The sequence below is a fragment of the Bos javanicus genome, chromosome 7, assembly GCF_032452875.1.
Source record: "Bos javanicus breed banteng chromosome 7, ARS-OSU_banteng_1.0, whole genome shotgun sequence".
In the NCBI taxonomy this organism is placed as follows: domain Eukaryota; kingdom Metazoa; phylum Chordata; class Mammalia; order Artiodactyla; family Bovidae; genus Bos; species Bos javanicus.
This window is the reverse complement of record NC_083874.1, coordinates 101,474,419-101,494,100: the sequence shown is the minus strand read 5'-3', so window position 1 is coordinate 101,494,100 and position 19,682 is coordinate 101,474,419. Positions and strand designations below refer to the sequence as shown.

Below are 19,682 nucleotides of genomic sequence, written 5' to 3'. Positions count from 1 at the left end.
CATTTGGGGATCAGTGTAATTAATAGGCCTTTGGCCACAGTAACCAACAGGACACAATGTCCACCCTTAGCAGGGGGAACAATGCAAGTACATCCCACTGACAGAGTTCTTGTGGCTTTTTCCAAAGTTTATGAATACTGGTTTTGCCATTTATAAATTGCTTCAAATCACTTAACCTTACAGATCCTCAGTTTTCTGTCTTGTGAAACAGGGATCGTTATACTTACCCCAGAATTGTTCTGTAAATCAAATGATACATAAATGAAAGCACTTCATAAACCTCAAAGCACTACACCAGGGTAATGCATTATTTAATAAAACATTCATTTTATCTCAAGACACTGTTGAGAGACAGCGTTGCATGGTCAAAGAAGCACAGGCAGAAAGACATATCTGGAGCTGAACCCCACAACCTCCCGGTGAAAGGCACATACCCGGGACACGCGCATCCGCCCTCAAGGCCCAGTTTCTGTGTGGAAACCTCCCTGATGCGCTGTGGCGGTGACGCGTGTAAGACCCCCAGCGCAGCGACCAGCACGTTAGTATTTATCTGGGAGATCCAATTTCACAAATGGCAGGCTGTCTGACTCCAAACCACACATTTTTTCCCCATGACACGACACCTCTTTGTTGCTTCTGTTATATAATTTGACTTGCTCAAAACACTGTTACGTGATACTTTGATGTTGCTTTTATAGATTTGTGTCTTGAGAAACCAGCACCAAGCAAGGTCAGAGTCAGGAATTTAGGCAGATCTGAGGACTGTCAAGGACAAGGACGAGGAAAAAGACCGCTTCTTGGCTGGGAGGCTGGCTCACACAGGAGAAAAACTGCACTGCCTATGGCCTGGAAGGGAAGTGAAGGTTTTCTAAACAGGTTAGAAACTAAGCCTAGAATCCCAGAGAACACTCACGCCATCCTCAGTGGCTGAGATTCCTAACATGCTTCCTGCTTACAGCCAGAAGTGGGGGCAGATGACAGGCAGGACGTGCAGACAAACTACTGTTACTTGTCTCAATCAAGGCCACAGAACCAGGAGGCCTCCATAAGGCTACGTTGAGCAAACGTTCTTGCATCTCTAAATCAGGCTGCAGAAAGAAACTGGGTGATAAGCAGTGTAAAACACGTCCACCAGTGGTTTCTTACTGTTCACTGTCAAGAACAATATACTTATGATGAAGCAGCCTCACCACGTGGGACGTGCATTGGAACAAGTGTCTGTGACAGCCTTGTGCCAACTGTGCTAAAAGGCTTGGGGTGTTGGATGGTACCCTCCATGGCCTCACGCTACAATATATTAAGAAATGAGATTGTCAGATGTGGTGTACTTGGTATTTCACTGCTGGGAGCTACTAAAGTTTGAAGATCTGCATGGTGATTTTCACAGCTTTCAAGAAAGGTCATAAATATGCAAGTGCCTAACATCCATGTGATGCCAGTCTCAGGTTAAACAAGATAATTGTTTCCTCTGATATGAAAGTCAAGTCAGTGTACAACTAGAAAGAACTAGAATGAAATATACCAGAAAACACTGGTTTAGTAAAGTTTTCTAAGAGAAGTCAAAGTTTTCTAAGCTATGTGTTTGATTAAAGTCATTTGCTGGCATAAATTCTTTCACATGCTTCCCCAAAATAACACCAAAATAAAAATTAAACATTGTAGCATAACACAGGAGGTTTTTATGATCTGGGCCCTTATTATATCACCAGAAAATAAAAAACAAACCCTTTTCAGTCATGCCAAGTTTCTGCCAGTTTCTAATCTCTCTCCCCGACTGTTCTCTCTTCTGGGAAAACCCCTTCCCCAACTCTCTGCCTGATAATCTTGTACTCATTTTCTTATTCAAGATTCAATTAAACTATTCCTTCTCAAGGACACTTCCTCTGATGTGAATCCCGCCAACTTGCATTCTTTAAGGAGAGCAGGTCTCCTAAGTATCAGCTTACTTATCTCCTCTCCAACTAGACTGTGTAGACTTTGAGGTTTTGCTCCTCTCTGTTACCGTGTACTCCCAGCACCTGCAGCCCTGCAAGGCATTTAGTAAATATTCACAAAATGTCTGGACAAGTTCACTTCTAAGTCAATTTTTAACTTTTTATATACAAACACATAGATAATTGAATTGGCCTAAGTTTTATTGTATTGTCAAGTACAATATTTAAAAAATCTTTAGTTGAAAAGTTAACTAAAATATGAAAAAAAAATTTTGAATTATCATCTGCCTGGTATTTTGTACCAAGCAGCTCATACTCTCACAAGAACATTCCAGGTAGGTTATACATTACAGCTGAATAAGCTCAGAGAGTCTCAGATCAGATCAGATCAGTTGCTCAGTCGTGTCTGACTCTTTGCAACCCCATGAATCGCAGCACGCCAGGCCTCCCTGTCCATCACCAACTTCCGGAGTTCACTGAGACTCACGTCCATCGAGTCAGTGATGCCATCCAGCCATCTCATCCTCTGTCGTCCCCTTCTCCTCCTGCCCCCAATCCCTCCCAGCATCAGAGTCTTTTCCAATGACTCAACTCTTCGCATGAGGTGGCCAAAGTACTAGAGTTTCAGCTTTAGCATCATTCCTTCCAAAGAAATCCCAGGGCTGATCTCCTTCAGAATGGACTGGTTGGATCTCCTTGCAGTCCAAGGGACTCTCAAGAGTCTTCTCCAACACCACAGTTCAAAAGCATCAATTCTTCAGCGCTCAGCCTTCTTCACAGTCCAACTCTCACATCCATACATGACCACAGGAAAAACCATAGCTTTGACTAGACGAACCTTTGTTGGCAAAGTAATGTCTCTGCTTTTGAATATGCTATCTAGGTTGGTCATAACTTTCCTTCCAAGGAGTAAGCGTCTTTTAATTTCATGGCTGCAGTCACCATCTGTAGTGATTTTGGAGCCCAGAAAAATAAAGTCTGACACTGTTTCCACTGTTTCCCCATCTATTTCCCATGAAGTGGTTTCAGTAACTATAAAAAGGTCACACAGCCACATCATGACTCAAAGCTCTGTCTGTCACCCTCCTTTATATCTCTAGTTATGAGACTGACTTACACGCAGAGACTTCATGGTATTATATGAAGATCAGCTTTGATAATTACTATAACCTGAACTAAGTTGCAATTTGAGTATGTAATTCTGACATCAATTTTAGATAAAATAAGTTCTTCTGACTTGTTTGCAAAACGATGATGATTTTATATTTTATGGTCATTTCAGATCTAGTAAAAGAAGAGCTTCAAAAGCAAACTTTGAGTTTAAAATCCTGTTTTATGATTTTTTAAAAATTATATATAATTCAAGGTTGAGTAAATAATGTCTCACTGGAGGGCTCGGGGATAGTGAAATTCATTCTAAAACTTAATGTGTGAGAGGACTAAGTGAAGAGGAAAAACAAGAGGCCAAGAGAAATGAGTCCTACAACGGATAACATAAAAGAGTAACAAAGAATGTTTGGATAAACTCTGCACCTCTTCATGGTCAAATTTATGTTTCTCATTTTAAATGGAAACAGTTATCAAACTTTCTCTACATATTAATCAAATGACCAAGATAAAGATAGTATTGCATATGCGGACTTTCCAAAAAGGGTCCTATAAAAATAGTGAGAATTTTTACGATTCTTATTAAGAAGAAGAAAGGTATTAAGGCTAGGAAGCAATGTAACCCTTGATCAATGGCTGTTGTAATTTCAGGCCTCATTGACCAGGTTTCTTATTCTTATAATTCTAGGGGCTTCTCCTAAAGGCTCCTCTAGATTAGACCAATTAATTGTGAAAAGATTCTCATAGCTCCCTAGTGGTTTTTTAGTATTCATAGCAAAAATGATAAGAATTAACATTTGAAAATAAAACTATTCTGGATTCCTGGATCTTTGCTGTAGAACTTTTTCACCTCTAATCCATGGGGAAACCATTTAGATGACATGAATATTTCCAGACTATGCCAAGCTCTAAAATGTGCTAGCCTGTCATCTTGAATTATACAAATAAAGCACAAATGACTGTTAAAGTACTCCTCTGGTTCTATCTGTTAAACGCTAGTTAAAATCCACGGTTATTTAGGGAAAATCAGAACTGATAAATCATTTCTACCTTTGTCTGAAAAAATTTTTTTTAACAAAATTGTCATGCCCTAAAGTTAAGTCTGTATGGTCTTCAATTTCAATTTTAATGTATTAAGTATTAAAGAGAATCACAGGAAAATTAATCCAAAGTTAGAAAGCTTCTTTAAGAAACACTTATAAAATCAATGACATATATGGTATGCCCTTACTTTTCAAAACTGCATCCAGCATGAATCAGGAATTCAATTTCATCAACTGCTTTATAAACCTACAGCACACATTTCCCAATTTAGACAAATCCTATGTGAATTTCAGTGCAATGGGTATACATCAATGGGAATTCCTCAGGTGGCTCAGATGGTAATGCAGGGTATACATTAACATAGTAATTAGAAGGATGCCTGCATGCCTGCTCATTGTGTCTGATTGTTTGTGACCCTATGGACTGTAGCCCAAGGGCTCCTCTGTCTATGGGATTCTCCAGGCAAGATTACTGGAATGGGCTGCCATGCCCTCCTCTGGGGGATCTTCCTGACCCAGGGATTGAACCGGAGTCTCTTACCTATCCTGCACTGGCAGGTGGGTTCTTTACCACTAGCGCCACCTGGGAAGCCCAATAGGAAGGATAACTCTCAGAAGGTAAAGAGTCCGCCTGCAATAGGTAGACCTGGATTCAACCCTTGGACGGGAAGACCCCCTGGAGAAGGAAATGGCAACCCACTCCAGTACTCTTGCCTAGAGAATTCCGTGGACAGAGAACCAGTATTCTTGCCTGGAGAATCCAATGGACAGAGGAGCCTGGCAGGCTATGGTCCATGGGGTTGCAAAGAGTTGGACACAACTGAGCAACTAACACTTTTATTTTAATGCAAAAGCTAAATAGAAGCGATATTTAAAAGGAACCAGTCTGAAAAACAGCACCATAATATCCAGGCATCACCGTCACTCCCCACTCTGACACTACCCGTCTCCATCATCAGATCAGAGAGGCAGTCTACAACAGCAGAAGTGTAAGTGTTTTGTTCACACCAAATTCTCAGTGCCTAAGAATGCCCTTGATACATAGTGAGTGGTTAACAAATATCATATTAGTAAATGAATAAAGATAATAGTTACCACTTTTTAAGTACTTTTATGTGCCAGGCACTGAACCAACCATACTACTTACACCCCCTCCCTTACTCTTCCTGCTGGCCCAAGCAGACAGGATTAGTAGCCCCATTTTATAGATGAGAAAACAGACCATTGTTTATTACATCTAGCAAGTAGTAGAATTGAGATTTGTACCCAAGATACTCTGATTTCAAAGTTACAGCTCTATATTAAATGTTACTGTACTGTGTTTTATTTTCTTGGACTCCAAAATCACTGCAGATGGTGACTGCAGCCATGAAATTAAAAGATGCTTGCTCCTTGGAAGAAAAGCTATAACAAACCTAAATAGCATATTAAAAGCAGAGACATTACTCTGCCAACAAAGGTCTGTCTAGTCAAAGCTACAGTTTTTTCTAGGAGTCATGTATGGATGTGAGAGTTGGACCACAAAGAAGGCTGAGCACCAAAGAATTGATGCTTTTGAACTGTGGTGTTGGAGAAGACACTTGAGAGTCCCTTGGACTGCAAGGAGATTGAACCAGTCTATCCTGAAGAAAATCAATCCTGAGTTTCCATTGGAGGGACTGATGTTGAGGCTGAAGCTCCAATACTTTGGCTACCTGATGGAGAGCCGAAGTAGCTGACTCATTGGAAAAGACCCTGATGTTGGGAAAGATTGAGGGCAGGAGGAGAAGGGGATGACAGAGGATGAGATGGTTGGAAGACATCACTGACTCAATGGACATGAATTTGAGCAAGCTCCAGGAGATAGTGAAAGACAAGGAAGCCTGGCGTGCTGCAGGCCATGGGGTCGCAAAGAGTCAGACAACTGAGCGGCTGAACAACAACATAACACTGCTATCCTAGTGACCATAAACAATCATCTTGTGAAAACATAATAATGTTTAAAACCATGTAATGTTAGTTTCTGTTGAAACTATCAAGATGGTTACAACCATGCCATTCCATTTTATTAAAACTGATACTAGTCCACTAAGGAGTGACCAGTTGCTAAGGAACTCCTATCAACACCTCTAATACAGGCACCTAAAAGGTAGCCGAGGAATATGATCATTGGTGACTAGAACTTAGAGCAAGATGCCAACTATATTTTAATGAAGATTCTTTATACTATTCGGACATGCAATATAACATGAATCTATTATAATCTTAAAGTAGAAAAAGAAAATGGATACAATTAATTTTAGCTTAGCACTAACTTATGTCTGGAGAAGGCAATGGCAACCCACTCCAGTACTCTTGCCTGGAAAATCCCATGGACGGAGGAGCCTGGTAGGCTGCAGTCCATGAGGTCGCGAAGAGCTGGACACGACAGAGCAACTTCACTTTCACTTTTCACTTTCATGCATTGGAGAAGGAAATGGCAACCCGCTCCAGTGTTCTTGCCTGGAGAATCCCACGGATGGGGGAGCCTGGTGGGCTGCCGTCTATGGGGTCGCACAGAGTCGGACACGACTGAAGTGACTTAGCAGCAGCAGCAGCAGCAGCAATTTATGTCTAACTTTGCTGCTACAATCAAAGACACATTTTATAGTGCTTAGAACAAGGATGGCACAGATTTTGAAGATTGTTATTTTTATTTATACTGACAATATATTATGTATGTTAAACTTTAGAAGCTTCACTATGGCAGAAGAAACAAAGAGGGGCTGCAAGAGACACCTGGAGACTCTTGCCGTATAGCCTCTAGATGACAGGTAGCCAGGATGTGGAGAGGGTGCCTAATGTCAGCACATGCAAATACCACTCTCAACCAAAAATCATTATCATCATAAGGGAGGCAACGAAGCTGCATACTTATCTGGGAAGTAACATCCCCCTAAAAAAGAAACCAGTCATTTAAATGAGTAACCAAGCAGGGTGTCTCACATATAGGCTTCTCTATATGTATATTTGTGTTTTAGCTACTTTTCTTTCTCCCCTCATCAGCATCTGTAACCCTGTGGAGATAGTGGCATTAAAAAAAAACACAGCAGGTGGTTAATAAATAGAAGCAGTTGAAAGGAATTTAAGCTAAAGCTTCATAGGATGGTAAAGCACTGCCTCTTCAGCTTGAGAATGAGTCCAAGTTAGAACAGTTGGAAACAGCCTCATTTAACCAGCCGGAATTCTTCTTTCCAAAAAAGATTCAACAACCTGTAGAAACATCCTTAGATTTGTAAAGTGTAGCTGGTCATAAGCATCATTAGAAAGAGTTTTCAAATCCAATGTTAATTCCTAAGACTGAAAACAATCATTTTAATTCAACATAGATGATCATGTCAAAGTACAAGGCACAATGCAGAAGAAGCCCATTTACTTTAATAGCCCAATATTGTGAACACACTTGGGATCTGCAATCACAAACTGTCTTGAGCCCTAAGTCCTGTGCTCAGTTGAATTCAGTTCAGTTGCTCAGTCATGTCCGGCTCTTTGCGACCCCATGGATTACTGCAGCACGCCAGCCCTGTGCTCAGCAGAACAGAAAGTGTATGACGATACAACCTCACATTACAAACAGAACGTGCTCCAAAATTATTCTAAATGCCAAAATAATAATATGAAGAAAACATTATGATTTTCAAAGTATGAAACTCATGTAGCTAACCACTTATTATTTTTTTTAAATGACTATTAGAGTAAAAATAGAATAAAGAAATGTATTCATTGAATCAGTTCAGTTCAGTTGCTCAGTCATGGGGTCCGACTCTTTGCGACCCCATGGACTGCAGCACGCCAGGCTTCCCTGTCCATCATGAACTCCCAGAGCTTACTCCAACTCATGTCCATTGAGTCGGTGATGCCATCCAACCATCTCATCCTTTGTCATCCCCTTCTCCTCACCCGTTCAATCTTTCCCAGCACCAGGGTCTTTTCCAAGGAGTCAGCTCTTCGCATCAGGTAGCCAAAGTACTGGAGTTTCAGCTTCCGCATCAATCTGTCCAATGAATATTCCGGACTGACTTCCTTTAGGATGGACAGGTTGGATCTCCTTTCTGTCCAAGGGACTCTCAAGAGTCTTCTCCAACACCACAGTTCGAAAGCATCAATTCTTCAGTGCTCAGCTTTCTTTACAGTCCAACTCACACATCCATACATGACTCCTGGAAAAACCATGGCTTTGACTAGATGGCAATCCAGATACATAGAATTTCCAAGATCTAAAATTTACCATATTTTCATGGAGAGTGGGAATACATCTTTTAATATCTAAACTACCTAGTTTTCAGCACCTCATTTTTCATTTACTGACCTCTAAAAGCCCCAGACTCCTTGGAAGAAAAGTTATGACCAATCTAGATAGCATATTCAAAAGCTGAGACATTACTTTGACAAGAAAGATCTGTCTAGTCAAGGCTATGGTTTTTTCCAGTGGTCATGTATGGATGTGAAAGTTGGACTGTGAAGAAAGCTGAGCACTGAAGAATTGAAGCTTTTGAACTGTGGTGTTGGAGAAGACTCTTGAGAGTCCCTTGGACTGCAAGGACATCCAACCAGTCCATTCTAAAGGAGATCAGCCCTGGGTGTTCTTTGGAAGGACTGATGCTAAAGCTGAAACTCCAGTACTTTGGCCACCTTATGCGAAGAGTTGACTCCTTGGAAAAGACTGATGCTGGGAGGGATTAGGGGCAGGAGGAGAAGGGGACGAGAGAGGATGAGATGGCTGGATGGCATCATGGACTTGATGGGCATGAGCTTGGGTGAACTCCGGGAGTTGGTGATGGACAGGGAGGGCTGGCGCACTGCAATTCATGGGTCGCAAAGAGTCGGACACAACTGAGCAACTGAACTGAACTGAAAAGCTCCAGACAGTATCTGCTCAGTTATGGCTCCAAATCAGCCAAAAAATCTGGGGAACTTGGAACCGCTACACTTTGACTTAAGCCTGCAAGTACAAACTGCTACACTTTGACTTAAGCCAGCAAATCGAGCTCTTGCTCTGCTTGCTCCAATCCTGGTGCCATTATGCCCCCTTGGTCCCTAGATGCAGCTGTCTCCTCCTTTAAAAGTCTAGGAAGGAAGGGATGAGAGTTCCCTCTGACAGGTACTGCTGCCTTCCTGCCATGGGCCAGCAGAGCGGGGCTGCTTTTCCATCAGCTGGTTATGTGCATCCTCAGGAGGTATGTTAATTTACAATTGAGCACCAGGCCCACCCTAACTATAAAGGGACCACCCCACAGTATATTAAAAGGTTCACATCAATGTATGCAATTTAAATGCACATGCATATAATTAACTAGACACATTACCAGTGTGAGCTGCTAATTTGGAATGAGACACAAAAGACTGGAATATGTGCAGAAGAGAAAAAAAAATTCAAAATTAAAATGACTACATAATGAAAACTGCTTCATGCTGTGTCTACTGTTTTCACGTAAACTTAATACAACTGTAAATATATTTTAATGAACAGTAGAAAGAGGCAATTACAGAGAGCAAAGGAGGGCAGCACCACAGTGAAACATCATCAGAATGGCTCTTCGCCTTCACATTAAAAGTGCTGCCTGAAGACAGGGGGTGAATTATGACTTCATAATTTCAGGGGGAAGATGTTTACTCTCTTACACGCATACCTATTTGCCAACTTGCTGGCAGTGAAAATAAAACACTAGCGTAAAAACAGGGGGAAATCCTAGCTAACAAACAGAAGAGACGAAATCTGAACTTGATGTTTTGGGTATCAACAAAAAAAACGAATCACAGGGAATCCACCATACAACAGTGTGAATCAGCCATGAATATACATTTGTCCCCTCCCTCTTTGAACCTCCCTTCCACCTCTCCCCCCATCCCACCCCTCTAGGGTGTCACAGAGCACCAGGCTGAACTCCCTGTGTTATCTATCAGCAACTTCCTATTAGCTATCTATTTTACATATGGTAATGCACATGTTTCAGTGTTCCTCTCACAATTCATCCTAACCCTAAAGAAAAGTGAAAGTGTTAGTCACTTAGTCGTGTCTGACTCTTTGCAACCCCATAGACTGTGGCCCACCAAGCTTCTCTGTCCATGGAATTCTCCAGGCAAGAATACTAGAGTGGGTAACCATTCCTTTTTCCAGGGAATCTTAACCCAGGGATCAAACCCAGGTCTCCTGCATGGCAGGCAGATTCTTTACCATCTGAGCCACCAGGGAAGCCTGAATGCAACAATGTAAAGCAATTATCTTCCAATTAAAAATAAACTTAAAATAAAGAGAAATGTAATGCATAAAACTTAAAGAAATATAATAGAAAAACTGGAGTTCTTTATTAAATTTAGAACCATGAGGAAATTAAACAGTTTAACAGGGCTCAAGGTAAAAGAAGGTGGTCTAAGACACTGTAAAACACTAATTTTTGCTATAACCCCTCCAGCTGGACTCAATCCTAGCACTCCTTTTCACATTGTTTCTCTTTATGTAATTTTATATGCAACAGAATAAAGAAACACATTTTTAAATTAATGAAATTAACCAATCTAAATGGAACAAAATATTTTTCCCAAACAGTAAAAATAAATTATTTTTACAAGTTGAAAAAGTAGTGACCCTAAGAAATCAATGGAAAATTTTCTTCGAGCCAGACTGAGGTTTATAACCCAGGAAGCAGTCTCTAGAACTGTCTGGGAACGGTAGGTGGGGAGCTCAGTACATATGCGCTTTTGGTGCAGGGAGTGTTTGCAACCAAGCACCCAACTCAGGACAAGTTGCTGCTAGTCGTGAGGAACAGACATCTTGGTTAATGCTGTACGTGCTTTTCTAAGTATGGGAGGATGCGAGAAACTGAGTCATAAAATCTAGCCACCGCCCCCCCCATCCCCCCCCCCCGCCAAATGTCTATCTGAGGGCCAGTTGTGCCAGTTTTCCCAGAGCACAAGGGGCTGCATCCTGACCTTCACCCTGAATTCCTTTCCGGGTGTACTGCAGGGGAGTGACTGCAATGGCCAATGACTTGATTCCCGTAGAACTGGATGGTGGGCAATATTCTTTATTTTACAAGGCCTTCTTTTTCAGGCCCGATTTGCACCAAGGTTTGGAAGGCATTCTGTGACCGGTTTGTCTCATGATGCTCAGAATACTCATTCCCAGACCAGGAAAACATTTTCTTGATAACAGGAAACATTTTCTTGAAAACATTTTCTCGATGTGCTATTACTGGGGCTCACCCTGTAACCCACAGTAGACAGCCTCTGGCCCATCTGTCTTCCTAGTCTGTTACAGTCCAGGAAACGGTTTTCTCTTGTCGCTTCTTCCCATATCTAGAGTGACACTACTACAATCATCGATCTTACAGGTCTATATATTTGATGAATGGTTTCAAGTCACCTAATCATCATTAATTTTATCTGAGGCTCAGGCACATGTCTGGAAGGGTAATGAACAATTACCTTGTAAAACAGGCGGAACACAAATAATATTGCTAGTGACATAGATAAGGTTCATAAGTAAGTATTTCAGGATTTCTGTTAGGTATAGCCCCAGCACCTCCCAGATTGTCTGACCATGAGTTCTATACCAATCTCTGTCTTTAAGGGAAATGATATATTGGCACTGGACATAAAGCTCATCAAAGATGTCTGCAGGTATACGGTGGGTTGTGGGTCATCGTGAGCCCTGACGGGACTGAGAAAGGAAAGTTATTTTCTAAAGCACATGACAGCTGCCAGGAGAAGAAAAACTGGTCTTCATCCCTGACGAGGTATTTTAATCCCAATTTCAACTGGGGAGGTCTGATTACTACACAGTCAGATGCACAATGCACACTAGAGTGGAGGGGGGAGACCAGAGGGCAGAGAAAACAATCGTTTACATTTTCCTTGTCTTGCCTTAAAAGGTGGATTTTTAATCTCATCATGGTATTAAATATCCTCTTCACTTTATCTTCTTTCAATAAAACAGTTTTGTATTCTCAAAATGATTTCCTCAGAGTGTGAATGAGTTCTTGATATTCTTACACATCAAAAACCACTGCTGGTATCATCCCAGTGCACCAGCCCCAAGCATCCTGTATCCTGCATCGAACCTGGACTGGTGATTCATTTCTTACATGATATTATACATGTTTCAATGCCATTCTCCCAAATCATCCCACTGGGATTGAAAGGTTGTTGTTGAATCACGCGAATACACCGGGATTCTTGGCCCCCGGAAGAGAAGAATTCAATCCGGGGCCAGAGACGAGGCTTGATCGCTCAGAGCTTTTGTGCAATAAAGTTTTATTTAAGTATAAAGGAGATAGAGAAAGCTTCTGACATAGGCATCAGAAGAGGGCAGAAAGAGTACCCGCTTGCTAGTGTTAACAATGAGGTTATATAATTCAAAGAATGTCTGGAGGTTGTAAAGACCTCCTCCGACCTACTCCCATAATTTACATTTTAAGATAACACTGTCCTCAGGCCAAGATACATCCTTGTAAAGACCAGGTATACTCCCATAATTAACATTTTAAAATAACAGAAGGTTGAATCCAAAGACTGTCCTTAGGCAGGATACATTATTGGTATATAATCCTAAGGAATGTGGAGAAAGAAAAAAAGTTTGTCCTTTTTTCCTCCTTGAGAATTCCAGACCCCTCTCTCCTTGGGGACCCTTAGACTCCCTATCAACCTGCCTAGGAAATGACTCTCTCAGGATGACCCAGAGGGATGGTATGGGGAGGGAGGTGGGAGGGGGGATCAGGATTGGGAACACGTGTACACCCATGGCAGATTCATGTTGATGTATGGCAAAACCAATACAATATTGTAAAGTAATTAGCCTCCAATTAAAACAAAATTAAAAAAAAACCACTGCTGGTATCACAACCAAAAATATATGTGAAAGTTTGGGAATCTTCATTTAAGTACTGTCTATATCTTGGAGCAACTGAAGAATAGATTTGCAACTGTAAAATGAGTGTGATAAATTCCATGACTCAGACAATGTAGAAAAACAATGCAAGGCTTTTGCCACTGATAGATTTTTGTTATTAGAATTATAATTCAGGTGGGAGGATAAGAAGCTAAGCAGTTGGAAAATATGTGCTGACTGTCTGAGCCTTAGGGGCATCAGGGGTAGGGTGTAGGGGATGTTTCTGTGAATCGACTGAAAGGCCCAGCTGTGAGCTCTAATGCGCTAAATGGTAGTGTTAGTCGCTCAGCCACGTCCGATTCTTTTCGACCCCATGGACTGTAGCCCGCCAGACTCTTCTGACCATGGGATTCTCCAGGCAAAAATACTGGAGTGGGTTGCCATTCCCTTCTCCAGGGGATTTTCCCAACTCAGGGGTCAAACCGGGGGTCTCCTGCATTGCAGGCAGATTCTTTACCATCTGAGTAACCAGGGAAGCCCAAAAGATGCGTGGATTTTGCCAAATATTGGGGGATAAAAAGTCTACCTCATTTTTAAATGGAGAATAAGGCTAGACTGTGAAAGCCAGAGTCACTAAACAGTTTTACTTAGTGTACATTTCCTAGCTTGCATATTGAACAGATCCTACATTTATGAAGTGAAAAAAAAATTCTACTTTTAAATGCTAGATGAACACTTTGAGCTGGCTAAAAGCATCAATTATTGTCCATGGTATATGGTTAGAAAGTCAATTATAACTAACCTAGAGGTTCACAGGGAATATGGGCTGCAAGACAGATTTTAAAAGTCCATTTGAAACCATGTGGGTATAATGTGGTTAAGAATTCTAATCACTCAGTGATGCAACTCAATGGCAAAACGCAGTGGCCAGCCTGCTTGAGATGAGTCAACTGGTACAACTCAGTCACGTCTCCAACTCCTGACAATGATGCCTTTCCAATCTGACTCAGTATTTGCATGCAATTTATATTCATAGAATTATGAAATTTTAGAGCACAGAGGAGTTCTGTCAACGATCTAGTGTCAGTCCTTTGCTACAGTGAAAAAATCAAGGCCAGCCCACATGGAATAAATAATTTACCAACGGAATCTAGATAGTTCATTACACGTTTACTCTATATGATGCCTTTCAAGTAATAATTTTAGCAAAAAAACAAACAAAAAAAATACGACAGCAATTATTTATCTCAAAATGGCTGTTTTCACTTTCACATACATTTTTCTTTGAATTTTTTTCCCTAACCTGGAAGTCTTTTGGAAAATATATTTTATAAACTTAATTTTGAAATAGTACATTTAAGGATACTAATATTTTAAAAGAGTCAGAATAATATGTTTCTTTTGATATTCCCTAAACATGAAAATGGTGAACCAGGCTTCGTTCACTTTATATACTTTTTCTTAGTAATTAAAGCCATGACAACATTTCAGTGCTATTTTATTTTTTCACTCATTCCCTTGAATTACGGTGAAGCTAAAGCAGATTTTAAAAACTTACATACCCTCTAGCTATTTTCACTAATTCTAATTCAAAGGTAAATACCACTCATTTCACAAGAAATATTTTTAAAACATAAAAACCAGAATATGTGATTTGCTGAACAAGATTCAGGAAAAGCTGTCACAGAATAATCTTTTAATCCCCAGGATTTTATTTACAAAAATTTACTAAAGAGCAAAATCTGGAATGTTGACGTCACAGGGTATTAACTGTGATTTGCTGACTCCATTTTTCCACACACCCAGTCCTGTGAGCCGGCTTCCTACGATACACTCCTTTCCTCAAATAACTTAAGCCTATTAACAAATGCTTTGATGGAACTTGGTCCAGGGAGATTTCCACTAATTGCCCTGTGCTTTTAACAGTTCCAAACACATATTACAATTGTTTATTATAAAAGTGGCTAGAAAGCAGCTGCTGCGTGCCTTGAACCAGCCTGATGACTATTAGGGTGCGCAGAGAAAGGTCTATCAATCTCCGTGACTATGCAGGGACAGGAGCACAGAGCGGTCCCTTTCCAAACGCAAAGTAGGACACACCAGTCATTCTGGTCTGCTAAACACGCAAGGGTGATTCCGGCTAGAGGTGCAAAATATGAGGCTAAAAATGCACGGCTATTTTCAAAGATCACTGATCTTCATGAACTCCCAGAGGATAAAATGAAAGGGAAGATTTCACCACAATTATGCTGTAAGTTTCTGGGGGTGGAAAATATATCTGTTTATCTGAGAACATCCCCCAGCACCTGCTGCAGTGTTGGCATATAACAGACATTTAATAGATGCTTATTGATTGTTCATGACATGATATTAAGATTCACCACAGTGATTAAAATAGATTCTAAAACTGCAACAGTTACTTGAATAAATGGGAGGCAGTGTGGTAAAACAGAAATAACTTTGGATTTGGAACCAGAAAACCCAGGGTTCAGTCCTGGTGTGACTCCAGCCAGCCGTGTTACCTTGCGCAAGTCACTGACTCTTTGAGCTTCAGACTCCTCATCTCTGAAGCAGGGTAATACTTGCTTGAAGAGACACTTACACAAAATTTTCATTTTCATTTTAAATGGTGTATACAGGCCAACTAGCACAGCAAATGGGATAAGAGGACTCAACGAACAGATCCATGGTACTCTTTGGGTTGAATCATGAACTTAAAAAAATAAACATCAGGGTATCCATCATCTCGGTTTCAGTGTTTCTCTACAAGCTGTCTCCACCTTGACACATTATCTCTGACAATGAGCATATATTCATTAAGTCAGTGACAAAGACTGATGGCTGTGCCACAGCAGAATGAACAACTGTGAAAATCAAACCATGATAACCGTGAGATGCAAAGGAACAACTCTTTTCTATAAAAGAAATATTCTGCCTAATTATTAATCAGCTGTAAAATATTTGCAAAGATGCACTTTGTCCTAACAAAAAATACATTTTCTCCACCCCTTTGTACTATGACCCCATCCATCCCTTACCAGTAATTTCCAGTGGACGCTGGCATATTGCATCCAAACAGTAACATATGATGGACAGTATCCATGCTGGCACGGGGTTTGAAGTCAACTGTTAAGAGAAAATGATACATGATCCTGAATATAAGTTTTACTTCTGTGTACAAGTGTCACAAGAGACCCCAGCATTCAATATTTTGAAAAGCTGTCTAATACAGATGTCTTGATGCTCTTATGATAGAATGCTCTGGTTATATACATTATTTACTCCTTAAGATGAACATGAATGGATAATTTAATCCAGTAGGATAGTAAACTATTAGTTAATAAAAGAGAAAACAAGATGCTGAAACTACAGATATACTCACACGCACTTACTAAAGCTCTCTTTTAAAGTGATGAGAGATCATGTGGGTACAAAATGAAAGCTCCAGGCTACATATTCACAGTGTATTTCCTTGCAGATTTTGGTAAAGTTCTGAGACCACTCAACACTGCACACACTGCACTGAAACAGTGAGCGGTCAAAGCACGAGGAAAAGGATTCATAACACAAATTTATTACCTTCTTAAAATAACAATAGTCACCGGACTGTGGCATGGAAAAGCAAGTTACTAGAAAAGAAAAGTGGCAAAGTATATCTTTCCAAAAACACAGAAGAATAAAAATGTCCAGAATGAACACCGTGCACTTGTTAAAGCATCGTGTATTGAAAATGACACAGTGCTATGTCTCATCTTGTCCCAAGAACAGTGGTTGAAGGCCATTAAAATAAACAAGTCAGCTCAGAGCTAACACAGAGGAATCAGGGATAAGTTATTTAGTATGATCATGCCCAGCGTGAGCTCTTTCCTGCTTTGGGGTTGGCTTATCTCCTTTCATCCACATTCAAAATGCTGCCCTAGTGGGCAGTTTTCAAGTCATCTTTACAGATACAAATGCTAAACACTCTTGGGTGCGTGCAAAGCTGCATCTTCTAGCTCTTTTTCTCTATCTTACGAAATTAATAAAATACCACTTACTGCGGAACCGTGTATCTGAGACATGCATATTTATAAAATAAGAGTTGCTCTGCATCAACGAGAGCACGATGGCACGCATGGTGTGCTTGGTCAGGAAATGCAAGGTGCCCACCATGAGCCACCCTGACTCACGGCTTCCATGGGAAATACAGAGCCTTTCATTCACTGCCCTGGAAACAAGAATTTAAAGCCTAAAAATCACATCTTCTCATACCACTATCTAAAAAGATAACCGAGACAGGACAGCAGGGAGATGGACTTGATGTAACCTGAGGCTGTGTTTCCTATTACCAAAGAATGCAGCAAGCCTAGGAGACTGAGTATACTGCGGAAGGAAAGAAGCAATTAGAAATTACAACAGTTCACACGAACCACAGAAAATCATACCACCACCAAGCCTAAATTAACAAGAGAAACGCAAGAGGGATTCCACCCCCGTAGGCTCACTCTCAAGCTGAGTGCAGGGTTTCCTTCCTCCCTTCCAGAATTCTCCCAGGGGATCGGTCTTCGAAAGAGGCAAATTTTAAAAACCTTGGGGAATAACTGGCCTTTGTCTTCTACTCACCTTATACTTATTTTGGTATATGATGCAATTTGTTATTTTATATTACTTTTTGTCAAATGATTTCTATCATTCTCTGCGTTACTATAACTCTTTAGTCTGACTAAACCTACCTCCCACTGTTTGTTTGTTTTCAATATCTATCCCTAGGCCAGTCTATGATGGGTTGTCAAACAAGAGGCTGACCGCTCTGCTTTTTCAGAATTGATGTAGATGATGACATGGTTCCCAGTCCCCTTAGATTCTTTGGTTATGGGTGGATTATATGAACAGCTTTCCTTATGACTGAGTCATTCTGGAAATTCTGGTAATAAACCAACACGGCCACAAGCATTTTATCAAGGATTATACTGTTACATAAATATGTGAGTTCGAGGTCTCAGCTAAAAATTCAGGTGGAATGATCCAGGAGAAGATTGGGATTACATGTCTCTTATTCAAGGAAGAGGTCAGAGAATTACATGTTTGGAAACCACTCAAAAACTGAGCCCTGAAGCCATGGGGATAGACAAAAGCACCAGAGGTGACAGCAGGAACCACAGAAAAGGTTCAGGACAGTTTTAGGGAAAGGTCTGAGCTCTTAGGAGCTGTGCAGGAGACCCCAACTGTGTTTTCTCTTATAGTAATGCAGTGTGTGTACTGTTGTGAAACAAAGCAAAAACCTTTTTGGAAGAAGAGTGGGCTCTCTTTAAATTTATAAAATGAAATATGAAGCAAAAGATTCAGGTAGGGACAGAGAGGAGACCTGCTGGGAGAAGAACAGATCATGAAGACAACAACACACAGTCTCTGTGGCTTTTCATTAGCAAGGAAAGCCAGGAGTTTTGTGTGGGGCTGCTGCTTATGAAGAGGATCTTCTCATTGTCCTTTGTAAAGGGCAAATATTATTCAAAGTACAACTTCTCGAGCCATTTTCTAATTTTTTTTCCTTGTCTGACATACTATTTTCAGAACCACTCATTTGTTCTACACTGAACTCTTCCTAGATATGTGTTTAATTTCAGTTTCTATAATGAGAAACAAATCAATATCTGTTAGTGCTAGCAAAAGAAAATCCCTCAGAATTTCCTCTCATAAAAACTGATTCTCACTGACTTATACATTCTCCAGAAACTCAGGATCTAATTTAAATGCTAAGTAAATTATTGGTACAGAGTGGAAACAAACAACTAGCCATCTCCCTCATCTCCTGAAGAAAGAATATACTGTCAAACTATTCATATAATTAAAACTCAAAGCAAAACTCACTCCAAGTTGAAACACACATCCAGCAAAAGGAATGGCATATCCAAGTGTAAATGTAAATCAAACAGTAGATGCCGTAAAACAGCAAAAATAAGGCAAGAGTTGGACGATTTCATTGAAGGGCCTGCTGCAAGTACTGGGCAGAGGTCACCTGGGAAAAGATCAGGCTGACAGGTTCATTCACCGGGTTTGTCCCACTCCTACTTATGAGTCCTGACTTTGCAAGAGAAGACCCTCCACCCCGAGGGAATAAGGTCCATGAGCATAGGATACACAGACAACTACGCTACAGATTTCAACACTGCACAAAATAGACTATGGAAAAAGTTAAAAATCACATCTTAAATTCCCCCTTCTTTCTTCTTCTCCGAACATACACGGAAAGAAATAAAGGATCCAAGGGAAAGAGAGGTAGCGGATAATAATGAAAACAACTGCACCTTTAAGTGTGTGATTCTGACAGGCAGAATAAACAAAGGCGGCCCTGAGATGGTGACCAAAAGGCAAAACACAGCCTTGTGCGAATGCAAGGGATGATTATACCCGGTAAGATTAGAAGTGCCGCTGACTCTTCTAACTCAGTAATAAGATGACAGCTGCTTAGGTGGAAGTGGTTCTTCAGTCCCAATAGGTGTGAGCAGTTCAGACCGCCTGATGGATAAGACCAGGGGAAATTTTACAGGCAAGGAAGTGTCAGTAAGGGCTAGAAAACAAATACGTTTTCAAAGGCCCGAGACTCCAGAAACAGTGACTCAAGAACATTAATTAAAGGAAATGTGATGATGCTGAAAGTGCATAGGCTGGAGGATTTCCGGGAGAATAGAGCCATCTGAAAGGAAAGACTTGAAAGTACATGTGTGGGCATCCCGAGCAGAGAGAGAACTAGGCCTATTTTCTGGAGTTCTAAGC

The 19,682-nt window shown here is 40.7% G+C and overlaps 1 protein-coding gene across 12 annotated transcripts in view; it reads right to left on the bottom strand.

Moving 5' to 3' along the window:
• Window positions 1-19,682, bottom strand: part of PAM (peptidylglycine alpha-amidating monooxygenase) — a 325,194-nt gene that overhangs the window by 108,159 nt on the left and 197,353 nt on the right. For all 12 annotated transcript variants that reach the window (XM_061424504.1, XM_061424505.1, XM_061424506.1 and 9 more), the window contains exon 6: window positions 15,968-16,055. In XM_061424504.1, coding sequence (XP_061280488.1) covers window positions 15,968-16,055 — 88 coding nt within the window. The remainder of the gene's footprint in view (window positions 1-15,967; window positions 16,056-19,682) is intronic.